The sequence below is a fragment of the Rhinatrema bivittatum genome, chromosome 2 (assembly GCF_901001135.1).
Source record: "Rhinatrema bivittatum chromosome 2, aRhiBiv1.1, whole genome shotgun sequence".
Lineage (NCBI taxonomy): Eukaryota > Metazoa > Chordata > Amphibia > Gymnophiona > Rhinatrematidae > Rhinatrema > Rhinatrema bivittatum.
In genome coordinates, this window is record NC_042616.1 from 52,667,248 (window position 1) to 52,694,367 (window position 27,120).

At 42.5% G+C, this 27,120-nt stretch overlaps 1 protein-coding gene across 5 annotated transcripts in view; it reads left to right on the plus strand.

Moving 5' to 3' along the window:
- Nucleotides 1-22,924, plus strand: part of LOC115083950 (gastrula zinc finger protein XlCGF26.1-like) — a 72,254-nt gene extending 49,330 nt beyond the window's left edge. For all 5 annotated transcript variants that reach the window (XM_029588107.1, XM_029588108.1, XM_029588106.1 and 2 more), the window contains exons 4-5: nt 12,452-12,571; nt 20,294-22,924. In XM_029588107.1, the coding sequence (XP_029443967.1) occupies nt 12,452-12,571; nt 20,294-21,879 (1,706 nt within the window). In that variant the 3' untranslated portion in view covers nt 21,880-22,924. The remainder of the gene's footprint in view (nt 1-12,451; nt 12,572-20,293) is intronic.
- The last annotated feature ends 4,196 nt before the right edge of the window (nt 22,925-27,120 follow it).

The following is a 27,120-nucleotide window of genomic DNA, read 5'->3' on the forward strand; positions in this document are numbered from 1 at the left end:
GCAATCAACGACCTCGGGTTCTTTTGAGGCGCAGGTCATTCGAGCTGGGCTATCAGTGGCCCACTCTATTTAAGGGAAGCTTTGGTACATCCCACGGTCTGGACTGATCCTGGTACGTACAGGGAAAAGAAAATTATTTCCTTACCTGCTAATTTTCTTTCCTGTAGTACCATGGATCAGTCCAGATGCCCATCCTAAGGATTTTGGGGTTTTTTTCTTTGGGTTAATCCTTCAGCTCGACTGTGTAATTATTTCAGGACCTGTTTGGGACTGACTGAGAGTTCACATTGCAAGTTTGCCTATTCAGATTTACAATTTGATGTTCAATTTAGTTGATATTCATTTTTGTATTGATCCATCCAAGGGGAGTTTTCTTTGTTGCTTGGATATTCTTAATACTGAAGGTTTACAGAGGGCTCACCAGTCATGAGGGACTGCCCTCTCAGTTTTTGCTCTGACTCCATCTGCTGGAAGCGGGACATAACCCACAGTCTGGACTGATTCATGGTACTACAGGAATGAAAATTAGCAGGTAAGGAAATAATTTTCTTATATATATGTATTTACAGAGACGTAAAAGGAGGCTTTTGTAGCGTAGGGCTTCCTCTTTTTTTACTGGTCTCCGTGCTCGGTGCGCCATTCCAACGTTCATCCCGTTCCTTGGGAGGTCGAGAGACGTGAGTAGCCTGGCGGATTGAGCAGCCTCTGTACGCTAGGCCCCGCTCTGAGGCTTTTTCGCTACACGCTGCATGGCAGGCTGTAATGGCATTTTGTGCGCTTTCTAAGGCTGCTGTCTACAGGATTGTCATTTCGGCGTGTGCTTCTAGCTGCGCGTCCAGTTTATGGACGCCTAGTCAGGCCTTGTATTATGTGCGTCTAAGTTAAGCGGCGCTTTAAGTGACTGCACACTTACCTGTGCGCACAAGTTTTATTGTGCGCTTAAATTGTTTTATGGCACTTATTTTTGGGACGCCTAAGTTTTGGATGCTTAAGTTTTGGACGCCTAGGCATCGGGATGCCTAGGTGTGAGACACCAAGTGTTACAAAATAGGTTAGACGCCAAGGAGTTGTCCATTTGAAAACTTTAATTGAATGGAGACGTATTCTTTATATATTGTGCCCGACTCAGGCCGAGTTTCGCCCGCACACAGGGCTGCCTCAGGGGCTAAAATATAAATAACAAATATAGCTCACAATACAGGACATACAAGAACATAATTTAAAATCGTAATTAATTATATATACATACATATATAATGGTAACATATACAGTGACAAAATCAAAATACCACCAGTACTGTAGAAATATTAGATAGACGCTTAGGGTGAATTTTGACCAGTCATAATAGGCTTCATCTTATAAGCAGATTTTCTAGATGATTGGCCTTATATTTAATCATCGGTCAACATCTCACATAATAGAGCTATTTTTTCAATATTTTCATTTGCTTGTGCAGTTCGTGTAACTTAACTTGTGAAATCGCTGAAGCCAAGGTAATCAACTCGCCCGACATGGGTCCATGTTTCGAACGCTCCCCGTTCTTTATCAAGGGCTAGAGTTCAGCATTGTATTTGTAGTCCTTCAAGATTTAAGAATTCAGAGTTTCAATGATGGCGAATCTGCTTCATTTCCTAATTTCATTGAAACTGAATTCTCAAATCTTGAAGGACTACAAATACAACGCTGAACTCTAGCCCTTGATAAAGAACGGGGAGCGTTTTAAATTTTTTTCCTTAAAATATTGTGCAATTGTATTACAATTAAAAGAATTGTTTGATGTGGGAGTTTCAATGGGATTGGTCAGGTCTTTTACATATAACCCTAGAATACTGTTTTCATATTGAAATGTATTTATTTTGTTGGAATAAAATTCTTTTTTTGCTTTATTGGTGGATTCATTGTATTTATGTAATAGAGATTTGTAGTTAGTTAATGTTTCAGTGGAAGGAGACACTCTCCAGTGTCTCTCAGCTTTTCTTAGTGTTGTTTTAAGTATTCTTAATTCATTGTTGTACCATGGGGTGTGGTGCTTCTTGTTAATAGAAATATCTTTTTTAATAAGTGGTCAGCAATTATCAGCTACTTTGTTTGTTAAAGAGAACCATGAATTGATTGCGTTATCACTGTTTGATGTATCTGTTTTTCAGGGCTTTTCAGAGATGATCAGTTAGGGTATCTAGTTGACATGGCTTGCTGTATTCTGTTTTGGTCTAGGTGGCTGGGGGTACTACGGTTGAGAGTTGGATATTAATATCACTAGTAATTAGTTTATGATTAGACTATGGGATTGGATTAATAGGACTGAGAGTGATATTGATATAAGAGTTGATGAATATTAAGTCTAGTGTGCGTCCTGCTTTGTGAGTTGATTGATTCACTATTTGTTGAATACCTAATGCTGACATTGAATTTAAGAAGGCCTCACAGTTGTGAGACAATGGGTTCTTATCGACATGTAAGTTAAAGTCACCGAATATGATGGTTGGAATTTCAGTTTTTAGGTTAGTGACAAAAAATTCAATTAATGGAGAGACATTAAGTTCTAATAAGCTTGGGGGTGCGTAGATTAAGCAAATTTGTAGATACTGGGAATTTAAGAGAGCTATTTCGAATTTGGGTGGTGAATTTGTTTGCTGTATTTTTAGGCGAAATTCCTTCTTTGAAAGTATCATTATACCAGCACCTCTTTTGTTGAGCCTAGGTATAGATGTGATATCGTATTTATTTTTTGGTAATTGATTTAAAAGAACATAGTCAGATTTTTTTAAACCAGGTTTCGGTGATTCCACATATATCAGGGTTGTTTTCTGCGAGAAGATCATTAAGGATAGGCATTTTTTTGACTAAGAATTGTGCATTTACCAAGAGTAGAGAAAGAAGTGAGAGACTAAGTAATTTATTTTTAGGAATTAAGGGGATGAAGAATAGATGTCTATGTGGTTTTGGAAGCTTTTTCTTAAATATTATTTGTTTTTGTCTATTGAGGGAGATGATGGAAGGAATGTGTTTAGGATCCATGTTAACTTTTAGCATAATTTATAGTTTAATTTAGGGTAGAGAAACTAAGGGGCATCTCGCAGTGCCTTTTGGATTTTTAAGGGGAAAATTAAGTAGAAAAAACTAAGGAGCAAAACCAAGGGGCCCCTTAGGTGCGCAACACAGGCGCGCGGCGCCACCCGTCTTGTCGCGCAAACATAAAGTACAGACCACTTATGACTCGTTTGAAACATCTGCCCTTCTGTCAGCTGCTGGAATCAGTGCACGAAGGTGGGCTTGGCTTAAGGCCTAGGATCTCAGGTTAGAAGTCCAAGAGAGACTGGCAGATCTCCCATGCACTGGAGACAATCTCTTCGGAGAAAAGATTCAGGACACTGTCTCCCAACTAAAAGATCACCATGAGACACTCCATCAACTCTCCAGATTACGTCGGACCAACCATCCTCAGTTCGGAAACCCACAAGAAGGGACACCAGAAGGCCCTTCTATCGGCCTCATAGGTACTATCCACTTACTTCTTCGACACACCCTTTCAGTACACCACAGAGAGGACGTCCATGTCAACCAAAACAGACAAAAACCCAGCCACCTCCACAAACTGGACCAGCATATGGTTTTTGAAGAAAAGCAAGAGAACAGAAGCCTCTCCATCAATACCAAACCCTACTTACCTGTAGGAGGTCGACTCCATTATTTCAAACACCAATGGAGTCTCATCACCAAAGATCAATGGGTATTAGCCATACTGAATCGGGGATACCATCTCAAATTCACCACAATACCCCCGCATTCTCCACCCATTCCTCTATGGACATTCGCTGTTGTCACATCTCAACTTCAACTAGAACTCTCCGCCCTGCTGAATACCAGGGCTGTCGAACCCGTTCCCTGGTCTCAACAAGGCAGAGGGTTCTATTCCTGCTATTTCCTAATTCCAAAGAAATCAGGCAGTCTCCGCCCCATCCTAGACCTTCACAATCTCAACAAATTTCAAAAATAAAAGTTCAGGATGGTATCCTTGGGAAACATCCTTCCTTTGCTTCATCAGGGAGATTGGCTCTGTTCTCTGGATCTTCAAGACACCTACGCGCACATACCCATTTCCACACAACATCGCAAGTACCTAAGATTTGTAGTGGGAACACATCATTACCAGTATCGTGTCCTACCATTCTGACTAGCCTCTGCACCTCGGGTGTTCACGAAATGTCTTGCAGTGGCTGCTACACATCTAAGAAAAAACAGCATTCATGTTTTTCTCTACCTAGATGATTGGCTAATCAGGATTCCTTCCAGACAGGGAGCTCTATTTGCCTTAAAAGGCACAATAACACTCCCTGGGATTTTTAATCAACTATCAAAAATCCCATATCGACCCGTCTCAGCTCATCAAGTTCATCGGAGCAGACCTAGACACCACAGTGGCAAAAGCTTTTCTTCCAGACGACCTTGCGAACAATCTAGCATGCTTGGCAAACTCTATAACCCCTGTGAGTTCGCCTCTGCCCATCAACTTCTCATATTACTAGGCCACATGGCTTCTACAGTACATGTGACTCCTATGGTGAAATTAGCCATGCGAAGAACTCAATGGACTTTGAAATTTCAATGGCTCCAAGCTTTTCAACCACTGTCGTACATAGTACAAGTCACCCACCAGTTACGACTTTCGCTCCATTGGTGGACAAACCAAACTGTCTTACAAGCTGGTCTACCGCTCCAGCAACCGACTCCGCAAGTCATCTTGACCATGGATGCCTCCAACTTGGGATGGGGAGCTCACGTCAACAACCTTCAAACACAAGGTATGTGGACCTCGCTCAAAATGAACTGTCAGATCAACTTCTTGGAACTTTGAGCGATTCGTTATGCCCTTTATGCCTTCAAAGACTACCTCTCAAACAAGACTGCTGATACAAACAGGCAACACAGTAGCAATGTGGTACATAAACAAGCAGGGAGGCACAGGCTCTTATCTGCTATGTCAAGAAGCAGTACAGATTTGGGCCTGGGCTCTCGAGCACTCCATGTATCTCCGAGCAACTTATCTGGCAGGCATTCAAAATGTCCTAGCGGACAATCTCTCAGTCGACGTTTCCAGCCCCACGAATGGTCTCTGGATCCCTGTGTAGCGAGCAAAATCTTTCAATGCTGGGGTCACCCAACCATAGATCTCTTTACGTCCAAACTGAACCACAAAGTGGAAAGGTTGTGCTCCCTCCACAGCCATCAACAAACGTTCCCCAGGGACGCCTTTGCTTGCCCCTGGAACACAGGACTTCTATATGCGTATCCTCCGATTCCACTCATATCCAAAACTCTTATGAAGCTACAACAGGACAGAGGGACCATGATCCTCATAGCCCCGTACTGGCCTCGACAAGTATGGTTTCCCATACTCCTCGATCTCAGATCCAATTCAACTGGGCACAGCACCCACTCTCATAACTCAAAACCAAGGCATGTTGCGCCATCCCAACCTGCCAACCCTTTCCTTAACAGCTTGGATGTTGAAAGCTTAATCCTACAACCACTCAATCTTTCCACTCAAGTCTCAAGTTCTCGTAGCTTCACGAAAGCCTTCCACACGTAAATCTTACCGCTCCAAGTGGTAGATTTACCGAGTGGTGCACACTAAAAGGTATTGACCCTTTCTCCTGCCCTACTCCTTCTCTATTAGACAATCCAGTGGGAGCACTGAGAGGAGAGGATCACCTTTCTGGTGGCTGAAAGGAATCAGTAAGTTTTTGCTTGGGGCATTGGTTTTTTTTAAAGGTATTGGGGCAAAGTTAACTATTTGGTAATATTATTTAGTGTGTTTGTGTTTTTAATAGTAAGGCAGCAAATAAACAGAAGTTAGACTGTATTTTTAAATAGTCAGTAAGGCAGCTAGTAAGCAGAAGTTAGTGTTTGTATATTTAAAAAAAAAAAAAAAGTAGCCAGAAGCTAGAAATAAGCTAGGAGCAGTGATTACCTAAGAAAAAGGTTGAAAAGTTCAGTTCAGTTACTCACCTTGGAAAAGTGTTGAGGTAGTGTGATTTGGTTTGATTAGGTACCAACATTTGTTAATCAAGAGAGCAGCAAGTTACTCTGGCTGACTAACTGAAGTTAGACTGTTTGGATTTCCCAATCCTCCCACCCCTAGCTCATCCTTTAATTTATAGGCAGGTGCCACTTAAAAAAAAACAAACACCTTATTGAGAGTTTGATCATTCCCGTATAGGCCACATATAATGAATTCACTAATACATTTAAAGGACATTAATTAGACACATTCCTACTCCCATAGCAACCTAAAACTTAAGTAGGAACTGAACAAATTTGAGATGAAGGCAGCAGTCCAGCAGCAAGAGGGGGGCTTCCCAGTCTTTTGCATCGAATGTCACATGTATGATTTTTTTAACCGCCAGTGAGAAATTTTACATGTGCATGTGATACAAAGAGCTCCTGGCTCTCAGAGAACGAGTCTGATCTCTGGAGGCTAGAGTGGCAGACCTGGAGGAGCTGAGGCAGACAGAGAGGTATATAGATGAGACCTTCAGGGACATAGTAGCCAACTCCCAACTTCAGACTGGCAGCCCTGGTGCTGCCTTGGAGGAAGAAGGTCTCATGATTGAAAATAAAAATGATTGAAAATAAATGGACTCTTAGACTTCAGATTAAAGCACCGTTCTTAAGTTTGTAACTTGTACTCTACGGTAAAATTACTTTACTGGCCTTTTCTTCTTTCCAGCTTGTTGCAAGCTTCCAAGTTCCCGCCCCCTGTTGATTGTAACTTTGACTTATTCCTGCTTTGGTTATCTTTCGTTTACGTGAATTTGTTACTCTAGTTTTTTCCCTCTGTTAAACTGTAAACCGATCCGATATGGTAATCTACTATGAAGGTCGGTATATAAAATTGTTAAATAAATAAATAAATAAATGATTGGAGAGCATCAACCTGATGCAGCAGGAAAGGATCCTGTAGCAAGGACCTGCTCTCCAGGTGATACATTGTCCTTTCGCACCAAGGATATCTCCCCAAGGCCTACTGCCCAGGAGGGAAGGGTTAGGTTGGCTGTCATAGTTGGTGATTCGATTATTAGGAATGTAGACAGCTGGGTGGCTGGTGGGTGTGAGGATCGCCTGGTAACATGCCTACCTGTTGCAAAGGTGGCGGACCTCACGCGTCACCTAGACACGATTTTAGACAGTGCTGGGGAGGAGCCGGCTGTCGTGGTACATGTGGGCACCAACGACATGGGAAAATGTGGGAGGGAGGTTCTGGAAGCCAAATTTAGGCTCTTAGGTAGAAAGCTTAAATCCAGAACCTCCAGGGTAGCATTCTCTGAAATGCTCCCTGTTCCACGCGCAGGTCACCAGAGGGCAGGCAGAGCTCCGGAGTCTCAATGCGTGTATGAGATGATGGTGCAAAGAAGAGGGATTCAGTTTTGTTAGGAACTGGGGAACTTTTTGGGGAAGGGGGAGTCTCTTCCGAAGGGATGGACTCCACCTTAACCAGGGTGGAACCAGAATGCTGGCGCTAACTTTTAAAAAAGGGAGAGAGCAGCTTTTAAACTAGAACAAAGAGGAAAGCCGACAGTCGCTCAACAGCGCATGGTTCGGAGAGAGGTATCTTCAAAGGATACTGATGATGCATTAGAATTAGGGCATCCCGACAGTGAGGTTCCAATAATAAGAAAAGTAGTCCAAGTGCCTGTAACTAAAAACTCACCTGAGCTAAAAAATTCTAACTTATCCCTATCAATTAAAAAGCAGAATGAAAATACAAACAAAAAACAAACTTTGAAATGTTTGTATTCTAATGCCAGAAGTCTAAGAAGTAAGATGGGAAGATAAGGCAATCGCGGAAAGATTAAATTATTTCTTTGCTTTGGTGTTCACTAAAGAGTATGTTGGGGAGATAGCCGTTCTGGAGAAGGTTTTCATGGGTAATGATTCAGATGGACTGAACCAAATCACGGTGAACCTAGAAGATGTGGTAGGCCTGATTGATAAACTGAAGAGTAGTAAATTGCCTGGACCAGATGGTATACACTCCAGGGTTCTGAAGGAACTCAAAATTGAAATTTCAGACCTAATAGTAAAAATGTGTAATCTCTCATTAAAATCATCCATTGTACCTGAAGACTGGAGGATAGCTAATGTAACTCCAATATTTAAAAAGGGCTCCAGGGGCGAGCCAGGAAACTACACACCAGTTAGCCTGACGGTCAGTGCCAGGAAAAATAATGGAAAGTGTTCTAAGCATCAAAATCACAGAACATATAGAAAGACATGGTTTAATGGAATAACGTCAGCATGGCTTTACCCAAGGCAAGTCTTTCCTTACAAATCTGTTTCACTTTTTTGAAGGAGTTAATAAATATGTGGATAAAGGTGAACCGGTAGATGTAGTGTATTTGGGTTTTCAGAAGGCGTTTGATAAAGTTCCTCATGAGAGGCTTCTAGGAAAAGTAAAAAGTCATGGTATAGGTGGCGATGTCCTTTCGTGGATTACAAACTGGCTAAAAGACAGGAAACAGAGAGTAGGATTAAATGGACAATTTTCTCTGTGGAAGGGAGTGGGCAATGGAGTGCCTCAGGGATCAGTATTGGGACCCTTACTTTTCAATATATTTATAAATGATCTGGAAAGAAATAAGACAAGTGAGGTAATCATATTTGCAGATGATACAAAATTGTTCAGCTAAATCCCAAGCAGATTGTGATAAATTGCAGGAAGACCGTGTGAGACTGGAAAATTGGGCATCGAAATGGCAGATGAAATTTAATGTGGATAAGTGCAAGGTGATGCATATAGGGATAAATAACCCATGCTATAGTTACACAGTGTTAGGTTCCATATTAGGTGCTACCACCCAAGAAAGAGATCTAGGCGTCATAGTGGATAACACATTGAAATCGTCGGCTCAGTGTGCTGCGGCAGTCAAAAAAGCAAACAGAATGTTGGGAATTATTAGAAAGGGAATGGTGAATAAAAAGGAAAATGTCATAATGCCTCTGTATCGCTCCATGGTGAGACCGCACCTTGAATACTGTGTATAATTATGGTCGCCGCATCTCAAAAAAATATAATTGCGATGGAGAAGGTACAGAGAAGGGCAACCAAAATGATAAGGGGAATGGAACAGCTCCCCTATGAGGAAAGGCTGAAGAGGTTAGGACTTTTCAGCTTGGAGAAGCGACGGCTGAGGGGGGATATGATGGAGGTGTTTAAAATCATGAGAGGTCTAGAATGGGTAGATGTGAATTGGTTATTTAGTCTTTCAGATAATAGAAAGACTAGGGGGCATTCCATGAAATTAGCATGGGGCACATTTAAAACTAATCGGAGAAAGTTCTTCTTCACTCAATGCACAATTAAACTCTGGAATTTGTTGCCAGAGGATGTGGTTAGTGCAGTTAGTATAGCTGTGTTTAAAAAAGGATTGGATAAGTTCTTGGAGGAAAAGTCCATTACCTGCTATTAATTAAGTTGACTTAGAAAATAGCCACTGCTATTACTAGCAACGGTAACATGGAATAGACTTAGTTTTTGGGTACTTGCCAGGTTCTTATGGCCTGGTTTGGAGGAAACAGGATGCTGGGCTTGATGGATCCTTGGTCTGACCCAGTATGGTATGTTCTTATCTGTGCCACCTCTCAGATTCTGGTCTCCAGACTTCTTCTGTGCGTGTACACGTGAGTGCCATTGCAGCATACCACAAGGGAATAGGAGATGCCCTGATAACAGCGCAACCCCTAGTAAGCCGATTTATGAGGGACCTACTCCAACTTAAGCCCCCCATTCGACCACCAGTTACTGAATGGGACCTAAATGTAGTACTTGCAAGGCTCATGCGGCCTCCGTTTGAGCCTTTGCATTCCTGTGATGTAAAATTTCTTACATGGAACTTACTAGTCCTAGTAGCCATTACATCGGCTAGACGGGTCAGTGAGTTACAAGCTCTTGTCACATACTCACCCTACACAAGGTTCCTGCATGACTGAGTGATCCTCCGTACTCACCCCAAATTTCTGCCTAAGGTGGTAACAGAATTTCACCTTAACCAAGCCATAGCCTTGCCCATTTTTTTTCCAAAGCCTCATTCTCACCAGGGTGATAGGGTTTTGCACACCCTGGACTGTAAGCGTGCACTTGCTTTTTATCTTGACCGCATTGCAATCCATAGGAAATCCACCCAATTCTTCATTTCTTTTGAGAAAAACAAGCCAGGAGTTGCAGTGGGCAAACAAACTCTCTCCAACTGGCTAGCAGACTGTATCAAATTCTGCTATGAGAAAGCAGACCTTCCTCTCCAGGGACGAGTAAAGGTGCACGCAGTAAGGGCTATGTCAACATCAGTAGCACACTATCGTTCAGTGCCTATTGCTGATATCTGTAAAGCTGCAACTTCGAGTTCTCTTCACACCTATGCAGAATATTACTGTTTGGACAAGGAAGCACAACGAGATTCAGCCTATGGTCAATCTGTTTTAAAGAACTTGTTCCCAGTTTAATATCCAACTCCTTCCACATCCAACCTGCTGTGATTTCAGGCTGCCTCATTTTTTCCTACATCACACCACTTGTTGTGCGATGTTGGTCCAAAGCAAATATGACTCCATCTGTAGCTTGCTAATCACCCATATGTGAGGACTATCATCCTGCTTGTCCTGGGATAAAGTAAAATTGCTTACCTGTAATAGGCGTTATCCCAGAACAGCAGGATATAGTCCTCACGAAACCCACCCACCACCCCGCGAAGTTGGATCTGATAAGTTTATTATTTTATTTTTTCGCTCACACTTATTGCTACAAACGAGACTGAAGAGAGACTCCTGTGGCTGCCTCAGTGTGCCAGTCAAAAGTTACATAAGAACATAAGAACATGCCATACTGGGTCAGACCAAGGGTCCATCAAGCCCAGCATTCTGTTTCCAACAGTGGCCAATCCAGGCCATAAGAACCTGGCAAGTACCCAAAAACTAAGTCTATTCCATGTTACCGTTGCTAGTAATAGCAGTGGCTATTTTCTAAGTCAACTTAATAACAGATAATGGACTTCTCCATTTCTAGAAACCTTGACAGAAGTTTTTCCGTACCAGGGCTCCATCGATGATGTCACCCATATATGAGGACTATATCCTGCTGTCCTGGGATAACACCTGTTACAGGTAAGCAATTTTGCTTTCTCCTGCTCATTGTGGGAGGTTGTTTTCTATTACATTAAGATTGTTATGAGATGATTCTTGGCTTGGGTACTTATTAATACTGAGGGACTGCAGGTGGCACACCAGGTTATATGCCAGTGTCAGTGAAACTTTCTCTGTTTCCATCTGCTGGAAGGGAGGCAAAACCCAGGAGTCTGGACTGAACCGTGGTATTCCAGGAATGAAAATTAGCAGGTAAGAACCAATTTTCCTTTCTCCATGTTTGCTGAGGCTGGGACTGCTTCAGAGGTAGAGAGTCCCAATCATTATGTAACAGACACCCCTAGTGGATGGATTTATTGCCCATGATTGCAATATCTTGGAAAGACCCCTGGTGTATGGTCCCTGAAGGATGACTGAGGCTAAATTGACAGAGCTGAGTAAGATAGGAAGGAATATAAAACAAGGGGAAAAATTCCTTGGTAATTGCAAATGAAGGCTCATTGTAACAAATTCCTTCTTGCTGATTATACCAGAAGTTCAAAGGACCAAGAGGAAATGCCCCCCAATCTTTTTAGAATTTACATATTGATAACAGCTGGATTTTGTTGACCTATTTGAATTTTTCTAGTGCATAATTCTCTCATATCACATACCTGCCAGCCCTGAGACTTTGTATTGTGATTGAAATATTATTTAGTGGTTTTAAAATTAAAAGAATGTGTTTTTATGTATATTTTGGAATAGATTATTGAAGTTTTTATGGGAACAGTCCACCAGATAACCACCCCTCTCTGCAAATGAACTACTTGCCCACTATTAGCACTAGAGGGAGAAAGTGTACAGATTTGCCTATGAGAAATCTGCTTGCCATACTAAAACCTCACCACATCTAAAATGATTTTCAAGCACAAAAGGTTATTAGAAAAAAAAAAAGGAAGCCCATGAATGGCTCCATTAAAATCCATGGGGGGTTTGGCGGGGTAGAGGATCTGGCAGCACAGTGATCATTTGCATAAGGCAGCAAAACAGGTAGCACTAGCCCTGGCCGGGGCCTTTCCTCTTCTTCGGTTGCTAGTGGGTTGGACTTCAGTAAGTGGACCTTGAGCCTCTGTCTACTCTTGGACCACTAAGTGCCAGTCATCTTCCCTCTTTGAGTCATCACCCTGTGCAAGTGCACATCTTGCATGATGGATCACACTGACCCTAGATGTCTGGGCACTTGAAGTGTCCTGTAACCATCAGCTCAAGTACATGTCATATTTTTGTATATATCTTTATTTAGCGATCTATAACAGATTAATTATTTTTTATTAGGAGCTGGCTGTCTAGCTGAGAAACCTGATGTGATAGCAAAGATTGAACAAGAGGAAGATCCGTGTGTCATAGCTCAACAGGACCCAAGAGACAGAAGAAGATGGAAAAGCTCCTCCATAGGTGAGTGATAAATTAGAAGAATTCTGTAGATGGGCTTATACAAGTCAGCAAAGTGGCTCTAACAAAAACCCCTTTGGCATCTGGCCAAATGTCTCTTACTCCTATCACGGTTACAAGGTTAGTCATGACATGATGATTGGAGGTGTTACTGCTTTGGAGGGGGGCAGGCAAGAAGAAGAGTCCTTGAGGGGCTCAGAGATGGAGGGCTGGTCTCCGACATATTATTTTTGTAGGGGGGAGGGAATGGAGGGCTTCACCAAGTCTGCTGCAACAGGCAGATCCCCTTAAAATACAGGATGAAGGGAGAAATAAATTGAAAGGAGGGCCAAAGAGAACTGCTCGGTGTTCCAGGGGTAAGGTTTTGCCATACCTGGCCCCAACGGCGATTCCGAAGCTACGCCCTCCCGAGTGACGTCAGACCGCTGGGGTCCTTAAAGCTGCTGCAACTTTTGAATCTCCTGAGGAGAAAGAAATTGAAAGGAGGGCCAAAGAGAACTGCTCAGCATTCCGGGGGTAAGGTTTTGCCATACCTGGCCCCGACAGTGATTCCGAAGCTCCGCCCTCCCGAGTGACGTCAGACAGGCGGGGCCCTAGTAAATCTGGCCAGACAGCGGCGCATCGTGACCGCCGGTGTGTCGTCTAAGCCGCACGCGCCCAAGGGGCGTACGCGACTTAGCTCCAACTTTGCTCTGGACTTTGTGTTGGACTTTGTCTTGGGTGGTTTTTGGTTTGTTTTTTTTGAGGATTGGAATTTTCTTTCTCCTCCAAGAAGGGTCAAGATTATTTTGAAGGAGAATTCGTGGTGGTAAGCCTTCAAGTTATATAATTATAAAAATATGCCTCATACAAAACAGAATGGGCGACTGAGACCTGAGTCCACTGCCTCAAACCCCCCTTCTCAAATGAGAATTGAGGGCTTTTTCACCCCAGCTGCAGCCTCAACACCTGGAGAGAAGTCTGCAGAGGGAACAGGTAGGGAACAAAGCCTGTCCCTCATGGACAATCAAACATCTCTGTCCCCAGGTGCACCTGATATCCCCCCACCTCCAAACCAAGGAAATTCACAAGAACTCACCAAGGACCCACGGCTACCTGCCCAAGGGATCCTGGAAGCAGAGGGGAGGACTTGTGGAAAGTACAAGGGATTTATGTACGGTTGATGTGAATAATGAAGTTGTAAATGAAAAGGTGGTATTAAGTGAATATTCAACAATTGGGAAAGGTAATAAGATAAAAGAACAGGGTGGGCGAGATGATCCAGCAGGGGAAATACAAATGATTTCTGAGGCCTGCCGAGGAAGGGTGGTAAAAGCTGGCATAAATTTACCTAAACTAGATAAACCTAATATAATTACTCTGGAGTCAGTTTGGCAAGCATTAACAACACTGGAGAAATCAATTTCTTTATTAGCTAGATCAATGAATAATTCACAAGATATGTTACAGTCGATTGAGCCAAAGGTAAATAAACATGAGGAACAAATTAAGGATAATACAGATTAACATCTGCTCAAGAGGTGCAGACCATATTGATTCAGTCATAATCTGCTATAAGAAGGAGATTAGAAAATATAGAGAGCAAAATGCGATATTTGAATTTAAGAGTGCTCAACTTTCCCAATGTTAAATTGATATCCCCTAAGGAACAATTTAAAAAATATCTTAAGGATATCTTATTGTTATCCTCTGATAATTTACCAAAGATTTCAAAAATTTATTTTGCTTCAATGTTAAAAAATGGAAGTGAGGTAAAAATAGGTGTTCTTAATGTAAATTTGGATATAGATCTTACAGCCTATTTAGAAACTCCCTCAGAAAAACAGATAGAACAACGAGGCACTCTATTAGTATCATTTAAGTACCCGGCAGATAGGGACTTGGTTCTAAGGATATTCTTAAAAAAACGTAGCAAACTGTTTCTTGGTTAAAAGCTCCAGATATATCCAGATATTGTGAAAGATACTCAGATTTGTAGGAAGGCATTTGTAGGGTTAAGTCAAGAAGCCAGAAAGATGGGAGCACAGGTAAATATTAGGTATCCGTGTAAATGTTTAATGCAACATATGTTGATCCTGAACATATGAAAAGTTATCGGGAGAAGTGTAAAGAAGAAGCCAGCAGTACCTAACCAATCAGGTGAAATAGAGAGATAGGCTGTAATATTTCTCCTAATATTGTCATTTGAAATTAATTGAATTTGTTCCAATTTCTTTTATATCTTGTGATCCTTCTGCTTCCTTATAACTGTATAAGTGGAAAGATAAGTTTACTGATTTAAAAATTAGTATATAAATGTTAAAGTTCTTTTTTCTTCTTTGTTTTCTTTATTGATGTAAACTTTTTTGCTTTGTAAATTGAAGATTGATAAATAAAAAATAAAATAAAATACAGGATGAATCCCTAGGGGACTGAGCCACAGTTTGCGAATCATTGGCCTTAGTCTTTCATAGTTGTGCATCATGCAGAGTCTCAATCTCACTTCTCTAAAAGGTGCAGAAGGAATTGAAGTGAATAAAACAAAAAAATTATTGAGAAAATTACAGAACCAACAGCAGGGTGTACTCCTATGGTACCAGTTTGAAAAAGAATGGCCAAATTCAACTTTTTGTAGTTTTGAAGAAACTCAGTGAAGGATTAGAAAGTGAAAGTCCTACCTACATTAGAAGATTCCATTTCCCACGGTGTGCCTCATAGTGCTCTCCCTGCTAGATGCTGATACTGGTGTGTTGGCAAGTGTCCTTAAATGTGGACAGAGTGGAACTGACCAAATTCATTACATCATTTGGTCAGTACAACATCCATCTCAAATGCTTCAGAGATATATCAGAGGAAAATGTCTAAACCCTGCATGGACTGGATGGCGTGTCCATTTATATAGATGATATGCTAGTGGATGAGAAATCAAAAGAATTTAAGAGGCTAGGAAAAGTGATGGAGACACTCATAAAATTAGGTCCGAAGCTGAACAAAAATGGGGTAAACGAGGGGAGGATGGGACTCCGGGCTGTAAGGGGCACCTGGGACCTCCTTTTTTTTTTTTTTTTTTTCAGCTGCATGCAGGTAAAAGGTAAGAAGAGGCTATTGTTTAAAATGTCTGCTGTTTCTGTGACCTTAAGCATTTCTACAGGGAGGATGGTGGTAGTGGTTTAATGATGGCCACAGGACACGGCAAGTGCTGCAAGGCCGGTGAGGAGAAGCGAAAGAACCTAAATGTAAGCGCACGTTCTCCTAGGACAAGCAGGATGGTAGTCTTCACAAGTGGGTGACATTATCCGATGGAGCCCAGCATGGAAAACTTTTGTCAAAGTTTCTAGAAGCTTTGACCAGCACACTGAGCATGCCCAGCATGCCACTATCTGGCATCCACGCGCCAGGCACCTCGTCCTCAGGCCAGGAACCAGTCCTTTCGGACCAAGCAGCATAAGAGGGGATCCAGCTCGGGTTCAGGGCCCGGCCGTGCCTCCCAATGAGAATCAGCCGATCCATCCGGGGGACAGAGCCATAGGGGGCAGGTTAACCCTCTTCTACCCCAGATGGGTCGAGATTACGTCGGATCAGTGGGTCCTCGCCATCATCCGAGAGGGGTATTTTCTGGACTTCCATCATATCCCTCCGGACAGGTTTGTGGAATCTCCGTGTCCAATCCACAAGAAGGCAGCATTGGAAGCTACCCTGGCGAGGCTCCTGTCCTTGCAAGCCATAATCCCAGTACCTGCATGGGAAATGGATTCTGGGCATTATTCCATTTATTTCATGGTACCCAAGAAAGAGGGCACTTTCCGGCCCGTATTGGACCTCAAGTCAGTCAACCGATACTTAAGGGTCCCGAGGTTTCACATGGAAACTCTGCGCTCTGTCAAGACCGCAGTACAGCCAGGAGAATTCCTCACGGCCTTAGACTTGTCAGAAACCTACCTGCATATCCCGATTCATCCGGATCATCAGCGCTACCTATGCTTCAAGGTTCTGGGACGTCACTTCCAATTCCAGGCTTTGCCCTTCGGGTTAGCCACGGCGCCGCGGACCTTCACCAAGGTGATCGTAGTGGTAGCAGCGGCGCTCAGATGGGAAGGATTCCTTGTCCATCCCTACCTAGACGATTGGCTGATCAGGGCGAAATCACGAGAGGAGAGCCATCGGGCAACCAACAGAGTGATCGCCTTTCTGGAAAGCCTGGGATGGGTAGTCAACCTAAACAAGAGTTGCCTACAGCCTTCCCAATCACTGGAATACCTGGGAGTCCAGTTCGACACCCAGGCAGACAAAGTCAGTCTCACCACCAAGAGAAGGTTAAAACTTCAGACGCGTCTCCAGTCCTTGATGGGAGCCAGCCGGCCTATAGCTTGGGATTATCTGCAGGTTCTCGGCCTCATGGCATCCACCCTGGAAGTGGTACCCTGGGCAAGGGCCCATATGAGACCTCTACAACGCTCCCTGCTCTCTCGCTGGAGCCCCTGCTTCCGGAATTACTCCGTGCATCTACCTCTGCCAGCCAGAGTGCGGACCCAGTTACGGTGGTGGTTGCAGTCCAACCACACGAGCAGGGGCTCAAAGATGTCCTCCCCCACATGGATTCTGCTCACCACAGATGCCAGCCTGAGTGGATGGGGAGCACACTGCAAAGAACTCATCGCACAAGGGCGGTGGAACAGAGAAGAGTCAGGGTGGAACGTCAACCGTCTAGAGGCACGGGCAGTCCGGTTAGCCTGCCTGCACTTTACTCACAGACTGCGGAACCGGGCAGTCAGAGTGATGTCCGACAACGCCACCACGGTGGCATACATCAACCGTCAGGGCGGAACCAGAAGCAGACAGGTGTCCCTAGAGATAGCCCCGCTGATGGCTTGGGCAGAGGCGAATCTTCAGGACATCTCCGCCGTCCACATTGCCGGGAGGGACAACACCACGGCAGACTTCCTCAGCAGAGAAAGCCTAAATCCGGGGGAATGGCAGCTGTCACCCACAGCCTTCCAGATGATTGTGGATCACTGGGGGATTCCGGACATGGACTTACTAGCGGACAGGTCCAATGCTCAAGTACCCAGATACTTCAGCCGCAAGCGAGATCCGTTCTCTCACGGGATCGACGCCCTGGTTCAGCCATGGCCTCCAGGGACCCTGCTATACGCTTTTCCTCCGTGGCCTCTGCTGGGCGCCATCATCCACAAGATTCAGAAGCACCAGGGCCTAGTTCTTCTAGTGGCACCAGACTGGCCAAGAAGACCCTGGTACGCGGACATGAGGAGACTACTGGCAGGGGAGCCCCTTCCCCTGCCTCCTCTCAGGGACCTGCTACGTCAAGGTCCCATCCTCCACTAGGATCCGGCTCAATTCTCTCTTACGGTCTGGCCATTGAGAGGGCTAGGCTGAAGAAAAGAGGGTACTCGGAGCCGGTGATAGATACACTCCTCCGAGCTCGCAAGTTTTCCACATCCCTCACCTACGTAAGGATCTGGTGAGTATTTGAAGCCTGGTGCGACACTCATGGCACCAATCCACATGCGACCACAATCCCTATTGTTTTGGATTTCCTGCAAGATGGACTTCAGAAGGGTCTCTCCCTCAGCTCCATCAAGGTTCAGGTGGCGGTGCTGTCTTGCTACGGTCCCCGGAGGGACGGCAAGACTATTGCCACGCACCCAGATGTTTCCCGCTTCCTGAAGGAATCAAGCACATTCGTCCGCCACTGAAGTGGCCAGTGCCCCTGTGGAACCTCAACATAGTTTTGGATTTCCTGGCGGGATCCACTTTCAGATCCCTTAGGGGCCTGTCTCTCCGTTCTCTAACTTTGAAGATGGTGTTCTTGCTGGCTGTGTGTTCAGCACGCCGTATTTCGGAACTACAAGCGCTGTCCTGCCGTGATCCCTTCCTTAGGATCACTCCAGAAGCTATCCATCTTCGCACGGTTCCATCCTTCTTGCCGAAGGTAGTCTCACAATTTCACCTCAACCAAACCATATCCTTGCCAACCACGGCGGGTTTAAAGAAATCAGAAGAAGGGCGTTTACTACGCCATCTCGACATTGGCAGATTGCTGCCCAGATATCTGGAAATGACAGAAGAAGTACGAAAGACGGACCATCTGTTCGTCCTTCACAGCGGGAAGAAACAAGGAGAAGCGGCCTCTCTGCCCACCATCGCCCGCTGGATTAAAGAAGTTATCAGAGCGGCCTACGTAGAGGCCGGGAAGTCACCGCCTCTACAAGTCAAGGCTCATTCTACCAGAGCGCAAGCAGCATCTTGGGCAGAGCCTAGGATGCTGTTGCCCGCAGAAATATGTAAAGCGGCGACATGATCCTCCCTCCATACCTTCTCCAGGTTTTACCGTCTGGATGTCCAGGCCAGGGAGGACACAGCATTTGCGAGGGCGGTATTACGCGGTCCTCAGGCAGCCTCCCGCCCAGTCCGGGAGTAAAGCTTTTGTACATCCCACTTGTTCTGAGTCCATCTGGCTACACGCTAGGAAATGTTGAGATTACTTACCTGATAATCTCGTTTTCCTTAGTGTAGACAGATGGACTCAGCATCCCACCCAGCTGCCGATATACATGGGTTTCACCGATTCAAGGTAAGCCCTGTCATTTTCTTACATAAGAGCGTCCCCTTTGCCAGGTGTCGACGCCTTCCAGTTGGGAACGCTGGCAGTCTCCAGCTACTATCAATCGGTCAGGGGAATCCTGTTTCACTATTTCATTGATCGTCAGTACACATATATCCATAACAGCTTTTGCAAGGAAGATTACTGAATTGCCTCACTTCCTTTGGGGGTATATGTACCCGTGCTGACGTCAGATCCGTCTCCAACTGCTAGCACGAGCACACTATACCCACTTGTTCTGAGTCCATCTGTCTACACTAAGGAAAACGAGATCATCAGGTAAGTAATCTCAACAATCTTATTTTTTAGACTTCTGGCATGCACATACAAATAATTCAAAATACATTTTTTAATTTTATTCACAATCTGCCTAGCAGTTGAAATAATTTATCTTTGTATGCTCTTTATTTAAATGTACCTGGGCTACTTCTATCTCTATAACAACCTCTCTATCAGGATATTCTAACTTCCCTATTATGCCAGTATCATTTGAAGATACTTTACTCTGAACCTTGTGTTCTATCTCATGCATTTGCCTCATGATTATCTTGAAAACTAGACTGGCTATTACTGAATTGGAGACTATGCGGGGCCGGATTTAAGATTTTGGCACCCATAGGCAGAAGGCCGTTACGGCATTCCTTTGTAGCTATGCCAGCACATGGCCCTGAAGCAAGCAGAAGAAGGATCCCTTTTAGCCTGGATATTTGGAGCCTTTAAAATTTGGTGCCCTTGGCAGTTGCCAATGTTGCCCATGCCTAAATCTGAGCTTGAGACTACTGCAAATAGACTCAGGAGAAATATCAGAAACAATTTCCTCCTGGAAAGAGTGGTGGATGTGTGAAACAGCCTCCCAAGAGAGATGTTGGAGACAAAATTAGTAACAGAACCAAATAGAACCTGGAATAATCACAGAATCTTTAATTGTGAAGAAGTGAGGGGAATGGCAAAGATCAACTGGGACCTAAAGCACTGCAGCAGAAATGAAATTTTGCAGATTATATGGGCCAAATGCTCCTTATATGTTATGAAGTTCTTTGTTTCTATGTAACATGGAGTCTAAAAATGGCTCTCTTTCTTCCAACATTTGAAATAATGTCTGGATTTTTTCTCTTACCCAACAGGTTATGGGACCAGTCAGGAAAACAACAAGCACCAAAAAGGATATGATGAAAAACAGGAAACCGATATGATGCATCCAGACCATGAAAAAGAAATGTTTATCCTGGGATCAGACAGGGGAAAAGATTTGAGCAATGAGCCTACCTTAAGCAAGAAAAGGAGAATCCTTCTGGAACCCAGAATTGATAAGTGCATAATTTACAGAAACAAAGGAACTGCTAGACTCCAAACACAAGTATCAAAACAGAAAACATACTGCCATGGAGGTACTGAAGGAGAGAATCAGTGTGTTGACAAATCAACAGTGAGGAATCAACAGTATGATCTTCCAGGAAGAAAAATCTATCCATATGCTGAAGATGAAAAAAGCTTGCAAACAATGGAACAGCTTAAATCACAACAGAACTGGCACATACGAGAAAAGCTATTTACATGTACTGAGTGTAATAAAAACTTCAGAAGGAAATCAAATCTGAAAATACATCAAAGGATACACACAGGAGAGAAACCATTTATATGTGCTGACTGTAATACAAGCTTTATTTGTTCATCATACCTGAAAAGACATCAAAGAAGCCACAAGGGAGAAAAATCATTTACATGTCCTGAATGTGATAAAAGCTTCCTTCATAAATCAAATCTGAAAATACACCAAAAGACTCACATGGATGAGAAGCCCTTTCCATGTACTGAATGTGGTAAACATTTCATTGATACATCACAATTGAAAAGGCACCAAAGAATCCACACTGGAGAGAAACCATTTGCATGTGTTGACTGTGGTAGAAGCTTCAGTCAGAAATCGTGTCTGAGAACTCATCAAAAAATCCACACAGGAGACAAACCATTTACATGTATTGAGTGTAATAAAAGCTTCATTCAGAAATCAAATTTAAAAATGCATGAAAAGATCCACATGGGAGAGAAACAATTTACATGTACAAAGTGTGGTAAAAGCTTCATTAGGAAATCAGATTTGAAAAGCCATGAAAGGATCCACATGAAACCATTTATGTGTACTGAGTGTAAAAAAAGCTTCATTTCCCCATCAGTACTGAAAATACATCAAAAGATTCACATGAATGAGAAGCCATATACATGTGCTATGTGTGATAAAAGCTTCACTAGGAAATCAACACTGAAAATACATGAAAGCATCCACACAGGAGAGAAACCATTTATTTGTACTGAATGCAATAAAAGCTTTGCACAGAAATCACAACTAACATATCACCAAAAGATTCACACAGGAGGAAAACGATTTACATGTGCCGAGTGTGGTAAAGGTTTCATTCAAAAATCATATCTGAAACTACACCAAAGGATCCACACTGGAGAGAAACCATTTACATGTGCTGAGTGTGGTAAAAGCTTTATTCAGCCATCACAATTAAGAATGCACCAAATGATCCACACCGGGGAAAAACCATTTACATGTACAGAGTGTAATAAAAGCTTCCATTTTCCATCAATATTGAAAAAACATCAAAGGATCCACAAAGGAGCAGGAAGGATGCCTGAAGTGGGAGAAAAAATTGAATGGAGTAACTTCCTCTCACTAAGTCTTGCTGAGTACCTTCCATGGTGAATTAGTTGTATAACATCTGGCTAATTCTCTACAAGGTGAACACCACTATTAAAGTATGACGAAAAAGAAAAATTCATACTGGTCACATGACTCCAGAATAAAAAAGTGTCCACTCTTAGCTTCAGCACTAGGGCTAATGATGGTGGTAGCAATAGTATAAATTCTTCATGTGTAGATAACAACCCTGGTACAGCTATACGCCATGGTAGACTTATCCATTAATCCACTGTAGCAGTTGGTAGACCACAGAATTTAATGAAAAACTAAAAGGATGGCATACAATTAATGACTCCATAAAGATTAAAAAGAGATGATGGACTGTTAATTTTATTCCAAAATTAACAGTGCATCATCATCCAGTATGCCAAAAACTGGAAGAAAAAAGAAGAATATACCAGAAAAAACTGCAAAAAGTAACTGAGCAAAATTTAAGATTGTTATGATATAATTTTGGAATTTGCCATATTGGTAATGGCCTTGTCTCTGGTTTTATGGTTTTAACAACTTTTCCACCATACTGGTGATGATTATTTTATGTTAATTTAATGAATGTAGTTTGTAACCTGCATAGAATGGCAGATGGGCAGGAAATAAAGATGTTTAAAGGAAAAAAAGTATGTAAGTGATATTTTAGAGTAATTAATGTGGTTGTAGAAACAGATATACAGGCTGAAAGAGAAGACCTGAAGCAAAGTCCTAGATGAGAGGTACAGAAACATTCAAGAAACACCAGGAAAAAGAGCCAGAACAGCCAGAGCAATGGGAGGAGATAACAGGTTAGATAGCAATGAATGAAGATTGGTGGAACACATGAGGATAAGAGTAATGTACGAAGGAGGAGCAGATGGAAGGTGCAGTAGCAATTAAGGCAATCAAGAAGAAAGGCATCAGAACAGTTAAGGAGCTTCAAACAGGTGCGCAATTGGAGGAGGCAGCGGCTGAAATGCCAGTGAAAGAATAAGGTACAACACATGAGGATGAAATCAATGTAATGCAGGCCAGGAAGTGGAATTTAGAGTAAAGGCAGGCAGGAGATCAATATTGTGCAGCAGAGATCGAATGCCGGTATATAAAAATAATAAATAAATAAAACAAAAAATAAAACAAAAATTGTTATTTATTTATTTAGATTCTTTTATATACCGAAGTATAGCAGGGTGCCTTCACTCCGGTTTACAATGTAACCAACATCATACATAAAACGCATTCATAACGAACATATTGAAATGTGTATAGATAACTAGTAACAATTCGGCATATGTCAGAAGTGTGAGGATAGGTATAAGAGAGTAAGACTTACAAATTGGACTTGCAGTGGTACAGCATGTAAAATTAAGCATTTAAATACATAACTAAACTGAAAACACGCTTGGGTGTGTTAAGGAGACTTATACAAAAGGGAAAAGAGAAGTGGGAGGGAAAGGGTCCTAGGGGGCCATGGGAGGAGAAGATGTGCATGACATAATTTGAATAGAGGGGTAAAGGAGAAAAGGTATGGGGGGTAGGAAGTAAGTAGAGCATGGTTAGAAGGGGAGGTAAGTAAGTAAAACATGGTTAGCAGAGGAAGTAAGACTGATCAGATGGGATTAGATTAACCAACTCTGTCTGTGAATGTTTGTTTAAATAACCATGTTTTAAGTTCTTTTTTGAAAGATTTGGAGTCTCTGATCGAACTTAGGTAGACTGGTAAAGAGTTCCATTCTTTTGGTCCAGCAATCGAAAATGCTCTATTCCTAGTGTTGGAAAGTTTAGCAGAGGGGAGGGAGGGTATGACTAGTAGCAATTTGCTGGTGTTCCTTGTCGTGCGTGGAGTTTTGTGCAGTTGAATCATGTGGTCGAGGGCGGTGTTATCATCTATGTAGATTTCGTTGTGTAGAGTGGTTAAGATTTTGTATTTGATCCTTTGTAAAATCGGTAGCCAGTGAAGACTCCTCAGTACTGGGGTGATGTGTTCAGATTTCTTCTTGCCAGTAAGTACTCTGGCCGCGGCATTTTGTAGCCATTGGAGTGGTTTTAGTGCAGATTTGGGAAGGCCAATGAACAGCGCATTGCAATAATCGAGACTAGAAAAAATGAGAGATTGTAGGACGGTTCTGAAATCATGCTGGTGTAAAAGCGGTTTAAGGTGTTTGAGTATATGGAGTTTGTGAAATCCTTCTTTTGTTTTCATTTTGATGCTTTTTTTAAGGTTCAGATCGTTGTCTATCCAGATACCGAGGTCTTTCACAAGACTTTTCAGTTGGATGTTATTGTTGTCGATTTTTATGGAAGGCATTAGGGTTGTTAGCTCTGGGTTGATTCTTTTGATAAGGATGCATTCAGTTTTGTTCATATTGAGGCATAATTTTAGTTGGTTCAGTAAGTTTCTAATTGAGATTAGATGGTTTACTGTGAGGTTGATTGCATCTTCGATAGTTGAGGTTTTTGGGATAAGTAATTGAATGTCATCAGCGTACAAAAAGAATGAGATGCCTAGATTTGAGATGAATTGACTGAGTGGGAGTAGGTATATATTAAAGAGGGTGGCCGAGAGGGCAGAACCTTGTGGTACTCCGGTTTCTAGGGGGTATGGATCAGATGAGATGTTAAGGGTGACTTTGAAGAACCTGTCTTTTAAGAAGGAGGAGAACCAGTTTAGAGTTTTTCCTGATAGACCTATGTTGGTAAGACTAGATCAGGGGTGGGCAATTCCAGTCCTCGAGGGCTGCGAACCAGTCGGGTTTTCAGGATATCCCTAATGAATATGCATGAGTGAGATTTGCATGCACTCTACCTCAGGTGTATGCAGATCTATTTCATGCATATTCATTAGGGATATCCTGAAAAACCGACTAGTTCTCGGCCCTCGAGGACTGGAATTGCCCACCCCTGGACTAGATAATAGTTTTTTGTGGTCTACAGTGTCAAGGCCGCAGATAGATCAAGTAGGATTAATAAGTGGTTTCATTTGTTGTCAAAACCTCTTATTATTTTGTTAGATAAGTTGATTAGAAGGATTTCTGTGCTGCGGTTCTTTCCGAAGCCGTGTTGTGAGGGATGGAGAATATTATTGATCTCAAGGTGTTCACTGAGTTATTTTAGAGCAGCTTTCTCGGTCATCTTGGTGAGTAAGGGGAGGTTGGAGATAGGGCGGTAATTGTTCAGATCTTTCGGGTCCATGTTCTTTTTTTTCAAAATGGGAGTGATTGTAGCGGTTTTCAGAATGGTGGGTAGTTGGCCTTCTTCCAGAGATTTGTTAATTATGGCAGCTAGGGTTGGTGCAATGAAATGAGCCATTTCCTTTAATACGCGGGTTAGGATAGTATCGAGATCATGTCTCGCAGGATTTATTTTTTGTAGCATCTTTTCTGTTTCTGTAATTGAGATTGGTTCAAAATTCGACCATGTTGTTATAGTTGATGTGTCGGAAGGTAATTCATCAATAGAAGAGTTATTGAAGGTTTTCGTTATTTTTTTAATTTTGTTTTTAAAGAAAATTGCAAGGTCTTGGCTTATGTTATTTGTTGCAGAACAAGGGGTGATTTTGTTGTTCTCGTCTGTTAGGTTTTTAACTATGTTGAAGAGGGAGTTAGATTTATTTGAGGAATTTTTTATCTTGAAACTATAGTAGTCGCATTTGGCATTCAAAATCGATTTCTTGTAGTTGGCGAGTTGCATGCGGTGTCTTTGGAGGGTAGCTTGGCATTTGTCTTTGCGCCATTCTTTTTCCAACTTCCTGAGGTTGGATTTCATTGATCTGAGTTGTGTGTTGAACCATGGGTTGTTATTATTATTATTTATTATTTATTTCTTTTATATACCGACATTCAATCGAGATATCACATCGATTTCCAGATAACTAAAAGAATAGGGCGATATCAGCCCTATTTTACATTATAACATGGTAACAAATATAACAATTATAACAAATACATGGAACAAAAGGTTATAGTATATAACATATGTACATAAATGACTTGTTGATAAAAATAATTTAGGATTAAGGGTAGAAGGGAGGGGTGAGGGGAGGGGGGAGGGTTGGGTGGGAGGAAGGTAGTGTCAGGGAGGGATGCATGGGGGGCGAGATGTCTGCGTAGGGGGTGTGGTGTGTTGCGTTCGGGCAGGTTAAGGGTCAGGTGGGAAGGCTTTTAAAAAAACAGCCATGTTTTGAGGTGTTTTTTGAAGAGTTTTTGTTACTGAGAGTATCATTCCAATAAGGACACATGACCACAAGAATAGGAAAAAAATAACTCCTCCATAGAAAAAGCATATAAAAGTGCTGAGTAGTAGTAGAAGTAGAAGAAAAAATTAACTCATTGGACTTTATTTTCAAAAGCATTTACATGTTTAAAACTGGGTTTTATATGTGTAATGCAGTATACCCAAGTTAAGTGACTTTTGAAAATTCCAGGTAAAGAACACAGGTAAAACCTATGGACAATTCAATAGCATATATTGTATTTGATTTATTTCAGTAAATAGCCCCTTTTTACAGATTATCACCTTTGCTTTTTACTTTGGATGTCAGGTTTATCTTGGGCAGTTTTTCCATCTCCTGGAACCCAATATACACATCTATTTTTTTTTTATAAGTCAGGAGCTCAACTGCAAACTCCTTAATTTCCTGATCTCTCACTTGCTTTACTCTAAATTTCACTTCCTGGCCTGCATTACATTAATTTTACCCTCACATGTTATATCTTACTCTTTCACTCGTATTTCACCTGCTGCCTCCTCCAATTGCCGATCTGTCTGAAGTTCCTTAATGGTTCTGATGCCTTTCTTCTGGCATGCCTTAATTGCTCCTGTGGACTTAACACAGGTTAATGGTTTTTGAAAATTGCTATGATAGTATGTTACATTTACATGCATAATTGCTTTGAAACTTCACCTGTAAGTGTATGGAGATGTCACTGATAGATGAGTACCTCAAGCTAAACTGGCCCAAAATCGACGATTCCCCCGGAATCTGGACCTCTGAGGAAAAGATCCTTTGCTCCTGGGCCTGTCCTCTGGCAGCTTGTGGACCTTATTCTCTCCCAGAGACTTAATCATGTCCTCCAACTGTTGGCCGAAGAGCAGCTTTCCCTTGAAAGGCAAGGAACTCAGCTGAGCTTTTGAGGAGACATCCGCCGACCAATTTCTGAGCCGAAGGAGCCTGCAGGCTGAAACGGCGGAGACCATTGTTCTTCCCGACGTGCACAGGAGATCAAACATGTTTTATACAACAAACCCGTAAAAAGGCTGCTTTTTGCAAGATAC